General features: G+C 39.4%; 1 protein-coding gene across 2 annotated transcripts in view; it reads left to right on the top strand.

Annotated features, from left to right (window-relative positions):
* Positions 1-5,237: 5,237 nt before the first annotated feature.
* The window catches only part of espn (espin), a 42,959-nt gene continuing 30,513 nt past the window's right edge, over positions 5,238-17,683 (top strand). For both annotated transcript variants that reach the window (XM_074682501.1, XM_074682500.1), the window contains exons 1-2: positions 5,238-6,033; positions 8,320-8,513. In XM_074682501.1, the coding sequence (XP_074538602.1) occupies positions 5,734-6,033; positions 8,320-8,513 (494 nt within the window). In that variant the 5' untranslated portion in view covers positions 5,238-5,733. The remainder of the gene's footprint in view (positions 6,034-8,319; positions 8,514-17,683) is intronic.

Raw genomic sequence — 17,683 nt, 5'->3', positions numbered from 1 at the left:
TTTATTGCAAACGTTTCTTCTGCATGGAGTTCTGTTAATGTAGCTTTTGGGAAAAAAAATGTTAAAAGGTTTATGCGTGAATTATTTTAAGTCAATGTGTGATGTCTAAGCTTGAAAAATTAGATCATAACCATCTAAGAAACTCAAAGTATCATAAACAGGCTGTTGCTGTTGTCACATGTCAATGTTTTGGTAAGGTAAGACTGACGTGTGTTAATTGTTGTTGTCATGTTTTGTATCTCTAGGCATGTAGTTTAATGCATGGATATTCTGTCTCCTTGATAGGATACACAGGTTATTGGGTTTCATAATTAATTAAGACTTTCTCATAAGCTTAAACAACTGAAATAAAGCGAAACCCCACACTACCATGTTTAAAGTGAAGACATCACATCAAAGTGGGGTAAAAACCCTTTGAATTTTCACTGTACTACTTTTGTGTTAAAAGGCTGTCGTGTCACATTAGTTGTCCTGTATCTGTCTGTCACTAATGAGCCTGAGTGTGAGAAAGTCTGACCACAGAAATTCTCACTGCAGATCACGCGTGACTAGGTCGCTTTGGGAGAGACAACACGCCAACAGGGTGAGTTCACGGAAGACGGACGACAACAAAGTAAAAAGTGAGAATGACAGAGAGACCGAGATCAAGATGATTCAGGCTGACGTATCTATTCCTACTTCTAACATGTAGCATTGAAAGGGAGCGAATGTTTGGCACCACAACTGAATAATCAAAACATGAAAGAAAAGAGTGTCACTTTTTGATATAAACATATCAAGTAGACTTCTGTAATGTATAAAAGGTAGTAATTGGTGTAATATCAGACTGATGATCAGGATAAATAGTTTTTACAACACCATCTTAGCCATTATTGTTGATGTACCTTTTCATGGTGTAGGGGAAAAAAAGGCATGATCAATACATTATTTTCTAAAAAAAAGCTCTCCTAATTGTTCCCAAAGAACAAATTTACATAAACCCCTACAGAGTTTCGAGAAAACAGAAAATAGGTATATAAAAAACATTTTTTAAAAAATGAAATGGATCATATGCAGAAGACAAAAGGATAGTTTAGAACATCTTGTTAACTTCGAATTCTACATATCTTAACGAAAACAGCCGTAAAGTGGTCATTTTATTGATATAGATGACCATCCTTCATAAGTGTATTAGCCTTTCTTTATACTATCACATCTAAAATGTTAAATAAAGAATTGTTAGATAACTTACTTTGATAGGTTTGCCAGTGGCTCATCCATTGGAACAAAAAAACTATGAAAAAGGCTAAATAAGATGATTTAGGATGAAATGTCTATCCCAACTTTTAAGCCTCTCTGAAGCACTATAGTCCAACAGTTACCCAATAAAAATTTAAAAGGAATATCTGTCATTTCTCAATCAGACTGTTGTAACGTGTGGTAGTACTTAGTCTTGTTTCATGTCAGACTGATATGGTTCTTTTAGCGAATGAGTTACGTGAGTCTATTTTTTTAAAACAAGTAAGAAAGAAAGAAAGAAAGAAAGAAAATAAAAAAGAAATAAACTCAAGCTTGAATTATTGTGTGGAATAAATAAAGTCATATGCTCTCTTCGTGTCTTGTCTTCTTTAAGCTGCTGAATAAAGTTCATTTTGTCTGGTCTCTTTTTTGGTTTTCAGTCTTCATTTGATTATGTGAAAGAGATGTTTGTGTTTATGTATTTGTTCTTTGTGACATACCACCAAAATCTGAGAATGATTAAATATTGAAATCATTATTAATATCAAATTAGATCAGAAAACTAGATAAAAACCCGCCAGGTTTAGGTACACTGGAGGCATCCTCTCTGCACGCGCCCAGGCTTAGTGAAGCGAAAGCAATTAGTTAATGGCACGCGCCAACCACTTGGGCCGTTACAGAGAGACGCCAGGAGCTGGTGTACCGTTGCCCACATAAGATCAAGCTTATGCTTAAAATGTGTCAAAAACTAGTTACAACTTGATAGTTTAACAACTGTAGAGTCCAATAAGGTAGGTTTAAAATGAAAATGGTAGGTTTTTTGATAAATTAATTTATTTTACCAGAATCCATCCAAACTGTCCATCTTTCCATTAAGATCTGATAAATTTAAAATCCAATACAACATTAAGTGCTCTAAAACCTATCTAGATGTTTAAGTGTTTTGAGTAGCTTAGAAAACTGTATGGCTTATAAATAAATAGGCCCTACAGCAAACAGTGTTTACTCATACATAGGTAAATATAGCAACCATACGCTCAACAATGAAATAGGCTGGGTAAATGCTCGAAAACACACTTAGATTTATCACAACTATTTTGCAAAATTCTCTCGATTTGACTTTTTCTATGTTTCAGGGCTTTGAGTGCTATAATGAGAAAAGAGAGAGGTTTTTTGTTATCCTATACACATTGAACTTGAGCAGAAAATGTCCTTGTTTGAACGTTCCCGCGCAGCAGCAGATGTGACCATACAATAGAGGGGGCCCACCCCTGAATAATTTACTCTAATTTGAATAACTGTCGCACGCCTGACGCGTGCAAGAAATAGCCCAGCTTTCCCAGGCTCTGCAGAAAAACCGTTGGTAGACCCTTTCCACTTCGGTGGGGATTTAGCTTCTAATTGCTTGAAGTTGTGGGAACGTCTTTAACAAAGCCTGGGAAAATACTCTACATCACCTACACATGATTAAATCCTGTGTGGGACATCTTATTGAAGAGCCGCAGGGCTGCAGCTGCACAAATGTTCGTTATATCTGGACATCAGCGAACAAACATGGTTTGAAATATTCAAACAGAAACAGAAAAATTCATCAGATTATCTTCCAACTTTAATCAAAACATCGTAAATGTCAGAAACTATGTTTTAGGATCGAGTTTTACCCTAACCTTAGCTACCTAAAAACAAGTAGGCTAGTTTCCCTGTTGTTAAAAAATTAAAGTAAGTAGGCCTATCCTAAATCTAACCAAATTTTACATATTATAATGGTTTCATTATAGGCTATTCAAAACAAACCACATGCGGGTGGGCATAGGCGCATGCTACTTTGAAATACAGGTAGATGTATTCCTGTCACAGGCCTGTAGTCACAGTTAACATAATGTGTTAGTCCTCTGATTTGGGGGGTCATTGTTGTCCATTTCCTTTGGGAATTGGGCCATTAGTCAAAACGCTCGTGGGAATTTCCCCTCTCATAGGCGCGTGGTATCTATGACAGTTAGACCAGTGCAACAGATGGTCCAGAGAGGCACGCGCCAAGCACGAGACTTGCCCCCCGCCCCACCCATACCTCTGGAACACCCCCAGCATCAGCAGGCAGCAGGCAGCAGGCAGCAGGCCGACAGAGCGGAAAAGATCATCAACCTAATCCGACAGTGAAGAATCAGAAAGTGAGGAGTCTGGTGAAGAGCGAAGTATGTAAAGGTAATAATAATGAAAATAATTTGGTGCGCACACATAAAGTAGGCCCACGTGAAAACATTAAATATTTTAGTCTACAAACGGGCTCAGACATGACATTCTGTAATAGTGTAGTTAAGCGTCCCGAATACGTAAACTTCAAACTAGATAAATTGGTTCATTGCTTTGATTAAACTAGCCACAACCATTTTATTAGAACATAAAGTTTTCTTCTTAAGATATTATTTTATTTCCCTTGGTGTAAGATGATTCGGCTGTAATAATTTAGAAAAAATGATTGGTCCATCTTGATGTTAGACGTCCTTACAGGTAGCTCTATCTCAGGTCAATGTGCAGCTTCCCTGCCCTCCTTTGGTGATTAATGGTATTACAGTAAAACCCCATTTCAGGTTCATGAAAACCTGCTCCTTCCACACTCCCATAAAACTGTGTTATCCGAAGTTGCGTGAAATGACATATTAATTGATTGTAGCTGATTTAAACACAAATCCATTTGAAATATATTAGAATATTTCATAGGCTACCTTTTTAACTCCAGGACACAAATCAAATAAAGAAAAGAAAGGAGGCACATGTATGCAGGGACCAGCACACAGAAAGTTGTGATGAGCAAAGATTTACCAGTAGCAGAATTTTTAGGACAAGTTGTTCATTCTTTTCTGTCTCTTATTGGTATTCTGTAACCTGAGTTACACAACAGGCCTGGTTGGTGACATTTTTTTGGTGGGCATTGTGGGCAATAAAAAACCTAAAGGTTATAGAATTGGAGTACTATATCTGATACCTAAAGTGAGCAGAATACATGGACTCATGCAGGTTGAAGCAGCAAAGAAGTATTTTGAAGATCAAAAATTTATCAAAAATTTATCAAGAGTCTTAGATTGTTTGGGAGGATAGGCCATAAAAGTGGTTAGAATCCACGGTGAGTGAATCCAGAGAGAACTGAGAGACCACTCGTCTTTTTAAGACAAGTGGCTGGGGCTAGACTGGAGCAGAATCTATAATCTGGCAGTTTGGTGAAGTGGGAACCTATTTGTAGTGGAGTGATTGGAGGTGAAGTGCGGCTGCTGCACACCTGCACACCTTATGTCACTTCTGGAATCAAGCCTACACACACACACACACACACACACACACACACACACACACACACTACACACAGTAGAGTATAGTATATGTGGTGATAAACTAAATCCCCTCAATCTAGGGGAAATTACTTGGAATTGCCACTAAATTATATGCAAAGATTTTGTTTTCACCTGTTGAAAACAAAATTTCCCATAAAGGTTTACCAATTTTGCAAATGAGCAAAGGCTTAACCTCTACTACTAGACAATATGCTGCACTGACTCATGAGCTCTGCTTGAGGATATTTTTAAACGATTAAGAAGACATCTGTTGTCATAGTGTCGTGTCATATTGCTAGTGATAAAAATTCTTTGATGTTTTTTACAGCTCCCATTTAAGGTTCGGGGTAGTTTGTTTAGCAGCTTGTTTTTTCTGAAAGGCCACCAGATGGACCTCTTTGGTGAGCAACCTGCGGGTGTCCGGTGATAGTGGTTTCATTGCCGTTATGTAAAATTAATGGCGCTCAGGCTGCATGCAAACTGGGCGTGTGTTCAAAAAGTCCATTGCTGAATTACTGTTTGGCTAGCTACACGCGTCCAGGCGGTTTCATTACTTTCTCCTTCACAAGCATTTTAAATGACTGCTTCGTACTGTCCCTTTAACTTCTGAGCCGATTTCCAGAGAGCAACAACCTGTAGCCTAAGCTCAGCGATCCTCCCCCTGATGGATTATTTAACAGGCGCTGAGTCCCATGTCGCCATCTGCTATAGGTAGAAAACACTGCGTATTATTCTCACAGGCACATGATACGCGTGAGCAAACAGAGTAAACAAAGAATTAAAACGAAATAAGTTTACTAGGGCAAAAATTAAGTCCATACTTGTGCAACAGGTGTTGAGCATCCTGCGGACGACTGAGGGAGAAGAAAGGGAGCCACATCGTCGAAAGATAAACAGCAGCAAGTTATTCATCCGGAGACAGGACTCATAATCCGACTCCCACAATAATGGAGTCTTATTCCGACTTTAAAAAAGCTACCGCATGGTAAGATGTGCATGTTCCGAGTCGGATGGTGCTTTTGACTATTTGGCTGCGTTGTGTTGGGAAGATGTGGAGCAACAACTGAGCTGTCCCACAACATTTCCTGGGTGACTGAGATGTTCTACAATGGTGAGCCTGTCTGCTCGGTGAAGTGATCAGGCTCAGCGCAGTCAGAAGAAGACAGGAGTTGTCCAGTCTGCGGCAGTCATGGTGGTAGAGGGTGACCGGACGCTACTAGCCGCCAGACAAGGAGACGTTCAGACTCTCAAAGTTTTACTGGGGGCAAACGCGCTTACCAGCGATGTCAGGGACGTGATGGGGGCTTCACCGGTCCACCACGCAGCCAGAGCTGGGAAACTAACATGTCTGCGTTTCCTGGTGGAAGAGGCAGGACTAGCGGGCAACTGCCTGGCTAACAACGGAGCAAGCCCGGCACATGACGCAGCAGCCACCGGCAACCTGGCTTGTTTGCAGTGGCTGCTGACCCAGGGCGGATGTCGGCCAGAGGTTAGTCACCTAAGCTATAGTTAGCCTCATTTAAGTGATGCAGACAGTAGCCTAATTCTCTGCTTCCTCTGACCTGGATGCCATCTCTATGATTGCCTCATTTTCTCTACAACAGACGTTAATCAGTGGGAAGTGTGTTTTCATTTATAGCATTATAAGGAAAGAGTAACATCTGTAAATGGAGTTAGGAGCTTACAGAGCTGTCATGTGTGCAGCTGTTCAAAGTGGGAAGTCTACTATCATTCAACTGAAATGGCAAACAAAAAAAGGAAAAACTCATCAGTATTTTTCCACTTATGCACTCATTATGCACAAATGCCTTGAAACTTTAGAACTAGGCTCATTCTGTGGTTTTTTTTTGAACAAGCACTCTGGGGTTAGCAGTGACATCAGAAAACTTATTTCAAGATGGCAGCCAACTTTAATAAATCACTTTAACCAGCTTTAGAATCGAGACCTTAAATGATGTGAGGACATCAGGTGACTGTGTCTTTCATAAGTACATGCTGCTCCCTATCCACACAGTCAGCGACTTCGTGTTGCCTTTTTGCCTTTCTTTTAAAAACTAGAGTATAATATCACTCTATGAGATCAAGAAATCAATGAAATTCACCTGTCACAGCTTGTCTGAAATAATAGTAGTAGATGGTGAGGTAAGCCAAAGCTTTGAGACTTTTGTTTTGGTTTCAGTTTCACACCCATGATGCTGTCCCCATGGCACTAAAGTATGCAAAAGTAGATTTTCAAACTTGATGTTTTCACAGTAGAGGAAGTTACTCATAAAGGACAAACACAAAGAGAAAGAGGGGTTTTGATAATAATGTAGACAAAAAGTTTGTTCTAGCATCACACAATGGATTAAGCATTGTACCAAATTTCTTAGTCACTGCTGATAAAATGTAAAGCATTCACTTGAGAAGGAATTTAGCCCAGATTTTAAAAGAGTCTTAGTAGAAGCTTTATTGCATTTACACTTGAGCATTCTCTGAAGTATGCTCCCACAAACTAAAAAAAAAAATGAGTATATGCAGTATTAACAGTGTATTTAAGTTATTTTCTTCAATGACCAGACTTGTAGTGTTAACAGACACATTTCACATAACCTGGCTGAAAAAAATAACTTGTGATAACCCTGCCAGTCTTTAAAAACAGGAGCTCATCAGCTGCTTTTATATCTTTTTTTATTTTGCACAATGCTACAGTACTGATGGTCAGTGCACCAATATCCTGACCACTTGTTCCCAGAAATGATTCAGATCAACACAACTCAAACAGAAAAGGGCTGCTTAATCTGAGTTAATAAGACACCCAATCCAACTGCAGTAATCTGTGATCCTAAACTTGAATCATGGTATTAAGAGCTCTATCATCTGTCGTCTAAAAGGCAGCTGATAGGACACTTGGCTGACATTTAGTAAAACATATCAATTACAACTTGCATGCACTGTAGTGGATGAATGGTTTATTAGCTTGAACTTTTCACAATTGTGCCTTTTGCTTTGAGTCACTGCACTCTGATCTTGATTGTATCTGTTGTTATTGATGTTATTATTGATGCTCCACTGATCCTGCCACAGCTTTAGTTTCTTTGTTGATAAATCTGAAATATTAATAGACATCTATCCAAAGAGCATTCATATTTCATATTCTGAGCTCCAGAGAAGACAAAAGGTAGAACGTTTCTGTCAAGTGAACATCTTTAACAAGAAAGCACAAGTTGTAAACATTTGGAGAGGTAAGGACAGGTGTTGTCTTTAATGCCTAGGAGATTTCAGGTTCCCCTTTATTTCTCTACTCATTATGTTTGTTTGCAGTTGTCACTCTATGCTAATTCAAAATGCATTAGCTCACATAATAATTGTTCCTTCTTTTCAGAATGTCAGGTATGTACATAGTAGTGTTCAGTACCCTGATAAATACTAAAACTTGCCGTCTGCTGCAAACAGTAAACTGCTTCTTAAATAAATCTGTGTCACAGTGACAACAGTCAAGAGGCAATTTGCCCACTCAATGACAAGCTTTGGAATAGAGAGAAAACTGACAATCTTAAAGCCATAACAGTATCATGTCATTATTTAAGTGTGAAACAGGTGGGACATTTTTACTGGCAACGTTCACAACCCCAAAGGCAATGGTAACCACATTCTGAAAGTCATACACAAAGGAGACAAACAGCTTGATTCATTGCCATCAAACTGTGAGATTCTTTCAGTGATAACCTTTCTATAAAATTCAAATGTTGCAAAGCTATATGTTGGATCTAATTAGCCTTGTTTTGGTTGACAGCACAGGGACAGCTCTGGCGCCAACATTCTCCACCTTGCATCCCGCTTCAGTCACCATGAGATCACTGATTGGCTGCTGAGGAGTGGTGAGGTGGACCCTGGGACCTCCACAGATACAGGTGCCCTACCTGTTCACTATGCTGCTGCCAAAGGAGACCTGCCCTCACTGCGACTGTTACTGGGGCACAGCCCAAAGTAAGAACAAGACAGTTTCTTCTCTACAGCCCTCTATGAACCTACTCACAGAATGTTTTTTATCATTTGGATAAAGAACAGAGATATTGCTTTCCAAAGTCATGCCTATCATCCCAGAATGAGTGTCTAATAAGGTTGACCTATTTTAATACAAACTCTAATTTTACTAATCACGGCTAAAACCTGACACCAGTGGTAATCACTTTCTGATGTGTCCTACCTCTCTTGGATTTTTGTTGTCCAAAAATCTTTCACAGTGTTTGAACTTAAATTGACTCAAAGGCATCCCCTCACCATAAAGAGTGGCAAAAATGTTGACTGTTTGAGAAACTTAAAAAGAATCAGTTTAACAGGCTGTAGTCAGTCCCCTCCTGCTGTTTGTAACTGAGACAGGTGGCAGTAGATCCTCTCTTCCGATTTCAGACAGATGCCACTTTAGGAGTCTGACGTTGATAAATGATCCAGCAGATTCGAAAGGTAAACAAATCAAGTCTAACCTGTTTTACTTGTTAAAAAACAAATTCAGGATGGACATTATCGTTGTCAGTAGGTTATCAGATTTGGGCTTAAACTGATAGTACAGAAGTGTGCTGCACTGTGCTGTTTGATACCTGCGCAGCAATCTTAATACTTTTTGCTCAAATCTCATTAAGGAAAGAACCTCTTACTGGTTTAGCTCTCCGAAAATACAGCTCACTGCCCATGTGCTCCTTATGTAATACATCTACAAATATTTCCATATTGTTGCCAGAGGACCTAAGTGCTATGTGAAAGCCATTTCAACAAGCAAATACTGTGATCTAATGTTATTTTAGTCTGCCTGTCCTGTATATAGAAGACTTGGGCAGAAGGTATGGCTGCAACTTACAATCGTTAGTGCCAAAAAAGTTTTTTTCCTCTTTTAATTGGTTGATTGTTAAAAACACCCGAAAAACAGAAAAAACCTCACTCTGTCACTTAAATACATGACTAGACAGCTATTTTGCATGCCTTTATTCTGTGACCCCAGACAGTTTACTTCAACAAAAGAGCAAGGAAAGCAGAATTTCCTTTTTTTTCCCCAGGTATTTGACATGTTTGCTGCAATTAACTTTCAATAATTGTCTGTCATCAAAGAAGTTCATTAATCCATTTAACAACTGTTGCTTCTCTTTGATTAAATGTGTTTGTGTGTGCCTGGGCTTATCCTCTGATGAATTTCATCCCTAATCAGTGTGTTGTCAGACCCACCAGTGCCCTGCTGAGATAACAACCTTTTATAAGGACTGTTACAATACAATGGGCAACGGTGAGGTATTTGAATTACTGGGTTGTCAGTCTTCTGGACTAGAAAAGCACAAACCAATGCCAGAGGTTTCTGTAAACAGCCACTAGTAGTTTTGTGTGGAAAACAGTTTGTAAATTGGATAGCAGGGCTTTGGTCACCGCGCCCCCATTTCAGCCACTTGATTGTGATAATGATGCAGCATTTAAATGTAGTTTTGGCAGAATATAGGACTATATTAGCAACACTCGATAATAACCATCAAATCACCAATTTTCACCACTCCACCTCTGTTTTTTTTCTCTAAATTGTGACTGGCTAACCATTGGAATAGATTGAAATAGATCAAAGTATTATTCAGAAAATCCTCTATGTTGTTTACCGATGTAACATACAAGCAGAAGCTGAGGTTTTTTGCTACAGTGTGAACAGGCTTCTTCCAGCAGATCAATTTGATGCATCATATGGGATCAAGTTGTGCCTAGAAACAATTTGCTTAGACAAAAACCCTGTTGATATTTCGACCAATTATAATCGTCTTTAACTCATCTGCATAGTAAAGTAACTCAAATTCATGAAAGGAAACCGCAGTAACAGTTCAGGTTGGGCGGGGTATTGTTCTTTTAGTGTTGTAGTTGGGTCACTATAGCTCCAGTCTTAAGTCTGTAGTCTCATGCAGCCCCTTACTCAAATACACAGAATACTGACTGTGGTACATGTAGTCTGTATCTGAGTCACATGACTGTATAATGCTAGATGCATGTGACAGTGCATCTTTCACCAACACTTCAGCAAACGCCCAAGTGATCAAGCAGGACCAACTTTAAAACAGTGTTTGCATGTATTTCTTAAAGTGCAGAGAGGAAAAATATAAGAATTTTAGTTTTCTTCCACTGTTGTGAAGCTCCAGTAAGAGAGTCACTGCAGAAAAGACTGTTAAACTCTGTCGGCTCCATGTGGTGTTCTGTCTCGTATTAGTCTGGTTGTAATTGATTAATATTGTTAGATGGCTGCATTGTAGAGCTCAGTTCAAATCCATTTAACTGACACATTTAGCAAATGAACACTCAACCTCCAGACCTGCTCCAGGGGCAACTTAGTTACCATGGATGCTGTATTGTGCTTCCCTACAGACCAGAAATAATGTCTGCTTTTTGAACTTAACGTAATCATATATCAACTTCATTTAACAGATAGTTTAGCATTTTTGGGTTGTTTAAGGTACATCTCAACAGGGAGTGTATTTACTACAAGGGATGGTGTTCATCTTTGCCTCTTTGTTGAGAAATAGGTCAAAGAATCATCAATCGAATTTTGCTGATGGGATTGATATAATTTTAAGTAACAAATGCTGATCACATAGACAGTATAATACATGAATGTAGACTCTGAGACTTCACCCATAGATGCAGAGCTGTGAAGTCTGTTACGAGCAGTTTCCATATCAGAAATGCTGGCTCAACCCAATAATTGGTCACCTTACACAAGCAAAGAAGTGGAGTTGAGGTGGACCTTTTTTTTATCTTTGCCAGCAGCTTTAGGCCATGTCCACATGGAGCTGGGTATTTGGGAAACCGCATATATTTTTAGAGGTTTGCGCCTGTCATCCACACGAAACCGCAGCTTTACGGCACTTTACGGCACTTTACGTCACTTTACGTCACTTTACGTCACTTTACGTCACTTTACGTCAACTGTGTTTTCTTAAAACTTTGGACAAAGTGAAGATTTTGAGAAACCCCAGTTTAATGGTATCATATAGACACCAGTATACAGAGTTTTCAGTTCTCAACCATCACAGCTGAATGACAGGGGCTCGTTCTGATTGGCTGGCACGTGTTCTACGTCATCTTTGAAAATACCCGGCTACATGTGGACATGGCCTTAGTGTGCCCCTCTGTCGCTTAAATCAGCCATACCCCTAAGTGTGCAAAATTTGTAACCATGTTAGTTTTTGCTGTAAAGATGGGCTTTTTTTTTAAACAGTGTGTTTATGGCACTTCTGCAATCTGCTCAATAAATCTGCTTAAAGGAGCTGTGAGGAGTTTGAGAAAAAGTCTCCCTTCTAGATAAATGCCTGATGGTAATCCACACTTTAAAATGAGGTTATCAGAACCAATAATACAGGTTACGGTTATTTTGAAATGCCACTTCTTAGCTTCCTGATCAGGTCAGGCAGGGCCAGATTGATTTACGGCAGGTAAAAGTCCCCAAGACAACATCAAGTAGTTTCATCACGTAGTTTAGGAGGGAGAAGAGAGGTCTGTGTTTTTCTCTGCTGAAAATAATTTCTGTGATTTATTTTGTAATGATGATGGACACTGGAGCCTAACTGTCAGACAGAAAAAGGACAGAAGAGCAGAAGAAAACTAAACGGGACAATGATAAAGCCTTGCTAAAAGCTAAAATGGGGTCTTAACTGTTTGTGATAATGTTCATTTCAACCCATATGCAGCAGTTATTCTGCAGTGGTCTGTTCAACCTTGAGAGTCTATCAATAAAATGAAGAGTGAGGTTACGTTAGTTCTGCTTGGTAGATGACTGGCAGGACATAGCTAACCAGGATTCACTTAAAAACACATTACGGACATGTCTTAGAGCACCGGGCTGTGAGTAACACTAAATATAGACGGCTACTAAACTTCCCTACAAACTGACAGTGTTTACTTGTTGTCACGTTAGCTTACAGATATGTTGGAGCACCACGCTGCCTATAGCGCTACATATAGCCGGGCAATGTTTGCTTGTTGTCACGGTTCAAACAACAGCATTACGTAACTGTACTGATAAATACCTCACCTCGACGCATTGTGTCCAGTAAGACGTTGTCTTAAACTACGAATAGTTGGTATGATCTGATCTCTTTTTTACTCAAAAACAAACGCACACCTTGCCAAAAGTCATCAGGACAGTGTGAATCAGACTCAGGGCCAGAAGATGGTGAGGCAGTCCAATTCAAACAGACCCTCCTCATGGCATCTTCAATGAAAGACCTATGGTTGCCATCCAGCTTAACATTACCCAGACTTGACAGGTCCTGAAATACTCCTGTTAGCAAGTCCTATTGACACCAAGTATGTCTTTGTTTCATGCGCACAGACTTACAGCTTATTGCCTTATACCTGGTAACTTGGTAACTTCCTGCGTTTGGGTTATAGTTTCTTAAAATTAGTTATATTACAGTAGAGTTGACATCACCTGTACCGGTTGTTAGCTTAGACTGCATCCTTGATCTCGGGCCAGTTTCTCAACAAAGGGACTGAGCTGACTCATACCCCCTGTAGGGTATACTTAACAAGTAACTCACACAACCCCACTTCTAAAACCTGAACTACCCCTTTAAAGTAGATTCAGTAAATTAACAGATCCCCCAAGATAATGTCATGTAGATGAGGCCATTGTGAAGTAGCTGCAAAGTCTTTTTGGTTTGTTGTTCAGTGTAGCTCTCTGTAGCCTGGAGTAGCACAGCAGCATAAAGGCATAAATTGGGATAATTGTTGAGCTGATTGGTATTCTCTCTGCTGTGTCCATGTCAACTATCAACGATGCACACTAACTGCTGCCATAAAGAAGTAGAAATGTAATGAATTTATGACATGGTCATCAAGCTTAACAGCCTTGTCTGTTGAATTGCTTGGACTTTATTGACATTAGCAGGACAAGCAGCTTATTCAGGCTCTAATCTTGTGCTCTGCACCTCCAATATTGTCAGGTTGCATCCCAGACAGGTGCATGGTTGCTGAAATTTTAATGAGTCTCAGGGACATGGTAGCTCCCTGATAGCTGGGCCCCATTCACTCTCCCCCACCACTACTGTTGCTGTTTACCACCATCTCCATGGTGACACACAGTAGCACCAACCAGCGATAAGATAATGAGGGAAACAAACCCGTTTGAATGGACGAGCTGCTTTGTAGTGGCCAGCCTCAGGCATTGTTAAGATTGGAATGAAACAAAAAAGAAAGGGTGTCTTTCTAGAGTTTGATATCAAGAAAAAAATCTGTGATTTCAGAGGTTGGATCACTGAGCTTGTTCTACTTAAAAAAAAGTTTTAAAAAAAATAAACAAAAAAACCCTCTGTTTTAATCATTACTTCAGTCACATTGTTACTGACTAGAGGTACCTGTACACACTCTTACATGCAGTAAATAAGACAGACCAACTAAACAGTCTATTTGTGGCTTAACTTGAAACCAATAATTTAAAATTTACTTTAAAGTGTTTACCCCCAAAATTTCAATGACATGAACTGTAATATTTTATAGTAAATTCTATTCTAGACAAAGCCTTTAGAGCAACAACCAACTGTGACTAAAGAAACTCAGACTATCATGTTGTCTTCACTGTTTTGGTGGAATATATGTTTTGTCATTTTATCTTTCAATCAACAGATTTTACATAAGTGGATGCAGGTGTTTCTATGTTTTACTTATAACATGATAGCAAAGCTAGATTTAGCGTGATTTTTTTAGATGAGCGGTGTGTTACATTTGCTTCATAGCTTTGCAAACGTTTTAAAATTTCAGTGACAGCTGGTAAATCGTCCAATACAGGTGAAGACAAGCCTTCAGATGGGGCCAAGAAAATGTTGCAAAGTTTAGTTGTGTGCTATATAATATGCAGAAGTTTCTGCCAAAGAGCTGAAGCAGCTTTGTTTCCTAGTGATTCATTGTGGGTGATGTTTTTGGTATTTGTTTATAATATATATCCACACTGCTAGCAATTTCAACATCAAATTTTAAAGAATTTGAAACAAACGGGCTCATGTGCTTTCCTTATGCTGGTAGCCTCTGTGCAAAAGCGCAAATGAATGAGAGAGAGAGAGAGAGAGAGAGAGAGAGACTACAGACAGGTTATGTAATCACTTTGTACAGATTAGGATTTTTGGCCAATCATATTTCAAGCATGCACTTGAGAAGAAAAGACCTTTGCATTAGGATATTATAGAGGTTAGCTAAGTAAACCTCAGTTTGAAACGGAAGCAGTTGTAAACAGCGCTCTTATATTTAAATAATTTGGTCTGTATCAGCAAACTGAGCCACTTTAGTTTGTATTTCAACCTTATGATCTAAAACGGTGCTTTTTAAGCTTTCAGTGGAAGATTTTTGTCTGCAGTGGTAGTCAGCATCAACTACAGACATAGAGGTTAAATATGTGAGCAGCATTTTTCCTCCAGCCAATGGCCTCGCTGCACTTATTTTCCCCCGCAGTAATCTTCTCAATATCTTCTTGGTACAACTTGGATCAACAGCCCCTTATGTTACCACAGGGGACTTAAACCGATAAAATGCAGTGTGACTTGCCATTTTCTGTCCCACGTAGGACCACAGTGACCTGAACCTGAACAGTTTTGTTGCCTGTCTTTTGTAGCTTTAGATACTGCTATGAAGTGCCCCAGCCTTTTATAAATTATATGAAGGTGTGGAATGCGTGATCTATTACTTTTCAAATATGAATTACACAAAAGCAACCTAGGCCACATGGGTAAGTGGTGTGTAAATTCTCCTACAACACTTGCATTATTTAGTCAGGGAAACAACTGAGGAGCTGCAGTAATCAGACATTATCAGACAAGAAGACAATTAGTCTGACATCAATTACTTTGCTGGTAATGGAGATAACCTTTGTGTTACTGTGCAAGGTGGGGGAAGGGACAGAGTACAAAGAAATACTGAGGCAAATTACTCACTGGTACTCAACAGGACATATATTAAATTTCTGCTTCCTTAGAGTGTAGTTTTTTCTTCAAGTGTTAAAGTGACAGACCCTATAGTACCTCTTTTGCCACTTGACAGCATAGTGGTCACACAGCACTAATCCCTTTCTTAGCTCTTTGAATTTGACTTCTGATCTTCTGTTTAGAGGCCTCTTATTCTTATTCTGGCCTCTTCTTTTAGTGCCATTAATTTTTTATTTATCATTATTATTATTATTTCTTTTAGAATTATAATGTTTTTGCCTTAAATAGACTCTGATTTTTTCATTCTCACAGAGTTTGGGTGAGGATTAATGACAAGTATAAGCTTCTTGTCTCCACAGACCCAGGTGAACTTCAGCCCACTTAGGGTTACAAGCATAAATAATTAACCCAGCTGCCTACATCCTGATGACAGAACCACAGAATGCTTCATCCTCTTGTTTTGAAATATTTAAGTTGGGTTGTTTTTACTCACAGGTAAATATTTTTACCCCTTTTTTTTCCTGCATCTTAAACAAGGGCATGTGACTAACTCCATTAATGATACTTATAGTGCCACTGATCATGAGCAGATAGTCATGTGCATTAAGATATCACACAGAACATGTTATCTTCAAAAAGATGTTTCAACGTGGATCCTGACCCACCAGAGTTCAGCCTTGAGCCCTGTTCTACCGAAGTAGAGTTTGGGTTGTTCATGTTTGTGTCTACAGGAACTGCATGTCCCCGTTAGACCTGCCTCTCATTATCCTCACCTTCTCTGCTCATCTTCACCCGCTGGGTGTGGCGTTGGCACTTACAACCCTTCGTTAAGCACAAAGTGAGTCAAGCAAAGCCAACGGAGTGCTAATCTGCTTAGGAGACTCATTGCTCGTTTGTCAGTGTCCAAATAAAGCACAACTTTATAGGATTTGGTGGGGAAGCAGTCGTTCACGCCCTGACCTCTTGCCATGATGGAAAAAATATTAGAAGTAGAGGTATACAGGCACTGGGGGAGCCTTAGTAGAGGAGGTGGGGATAAGAGCCTCTGCATAAATATTGTATGATATATCCAACTGGGCAACAGATATTGCTGGCCATTTAAAATCGGCAAAAAAAAGTAAAGCAATAATTTGCCTGGTGTAATTTCAGAGAAAACAACTGTATTGAGTATTTGAGTTCTTTATTAACAAATTTTTTTTAACATCCCTGTGAGGACTTTCTAAGTGGTTTTGCTGGTGAGGTCTTCCAAAATCAGAATGATTTGCGGTGCATAGAAGTCCCCTTAACAGCACTACACTGGCTGACAAAGTTTAGTGCAAAGTCTAATAGTGAGGAGCGACATCTGTTTTTTAAAAAAAAAAAAAGATTTTGGATCAATTCTGTGGGAATGGACACCGGAGCTGAACTGTCAAAAAGAAAAGGGAGTGAAGACGGGAGAGGGGTACAGCCTGAGCTAAAAGCTAAAATAGGGACTAAGCTGTTTGTGTTAATGGTCATCCCAACCCACAGTCAGCAGTTATTCTGTAGTGGTCTGTTCAAACTTGAGAGTCTATCAATAAAATGAAGAGTGAAGTTACGTTAGCTCTGCTTGATGAGGCTGGAGTTGGTAGATGAGAACTGGTCGGACATAACCAGGATTCACTAACAATACCAGTACAATACAAGACACGACGTGGGGCCCCTAGCTGTGAGTAGTGCTGAATGTAACTGGTTACTTAACCACACTAAGAACTGATTTTACAAAGTTTGATTGTCAAGTTAAAAAAAATAGAGCTGTTAGTAAATACACGCCTCATTGATTTGTTTCCTGTCTTGTCTGCTCTCCATTCATTTGTTTCTAAACAGACACATACTTTAGTAAGAGGCACGTCTGCATAGTTCTCACAGCCCCTTTCAATTTGACCGACCAACCAATGTTTGGCCCAGTGTGGACAAGCCTCATGTACAGCATTGGCACCTCATCCTCTCATTTATTTAAAGCAATTTAAAACAGTGACAGACCAGCTTTTGGGCTACTCGTTACTTACTCTTTGAGCCCTTCTTGATCTTAGAAATCATAGATTCCAAAAGTTTGTGGGGCAGTCGACTCAGTCCATCTTGACATGACAGGATCATGTAGTTAGATTGTGATGGTTTGGGCTTCATGATAACACATAGCGTCCTGCTGGAATAAACCATTACGAGATGGGAAATCTGTTGTCACATGGTCAGCAAAACTACTGACAA

This window comes from Halichoeres trimaculatus, unplaced genomic scaffold, assembly GCF_033239565.1.
Source record: "Halichoeres trimaculatus isolate MK-OKI-2021-1 unplaced genomic scaffold, fHalTri1.1 fHalTri1_scaffold_11, whole genome shotgun sequence".
Taxonomy (NCBI): Eukaryota; Metazoa; Chordata; class Actinopteri; order Labriformes; family Labridae; genus Halichoeres; species Halichoeres trimaculatus.
The sequence above is the reverse complement of the archived record's forward strand: the minus strand, read 5'-3'. Positions and strand labels throughout refer to the sequence as shown.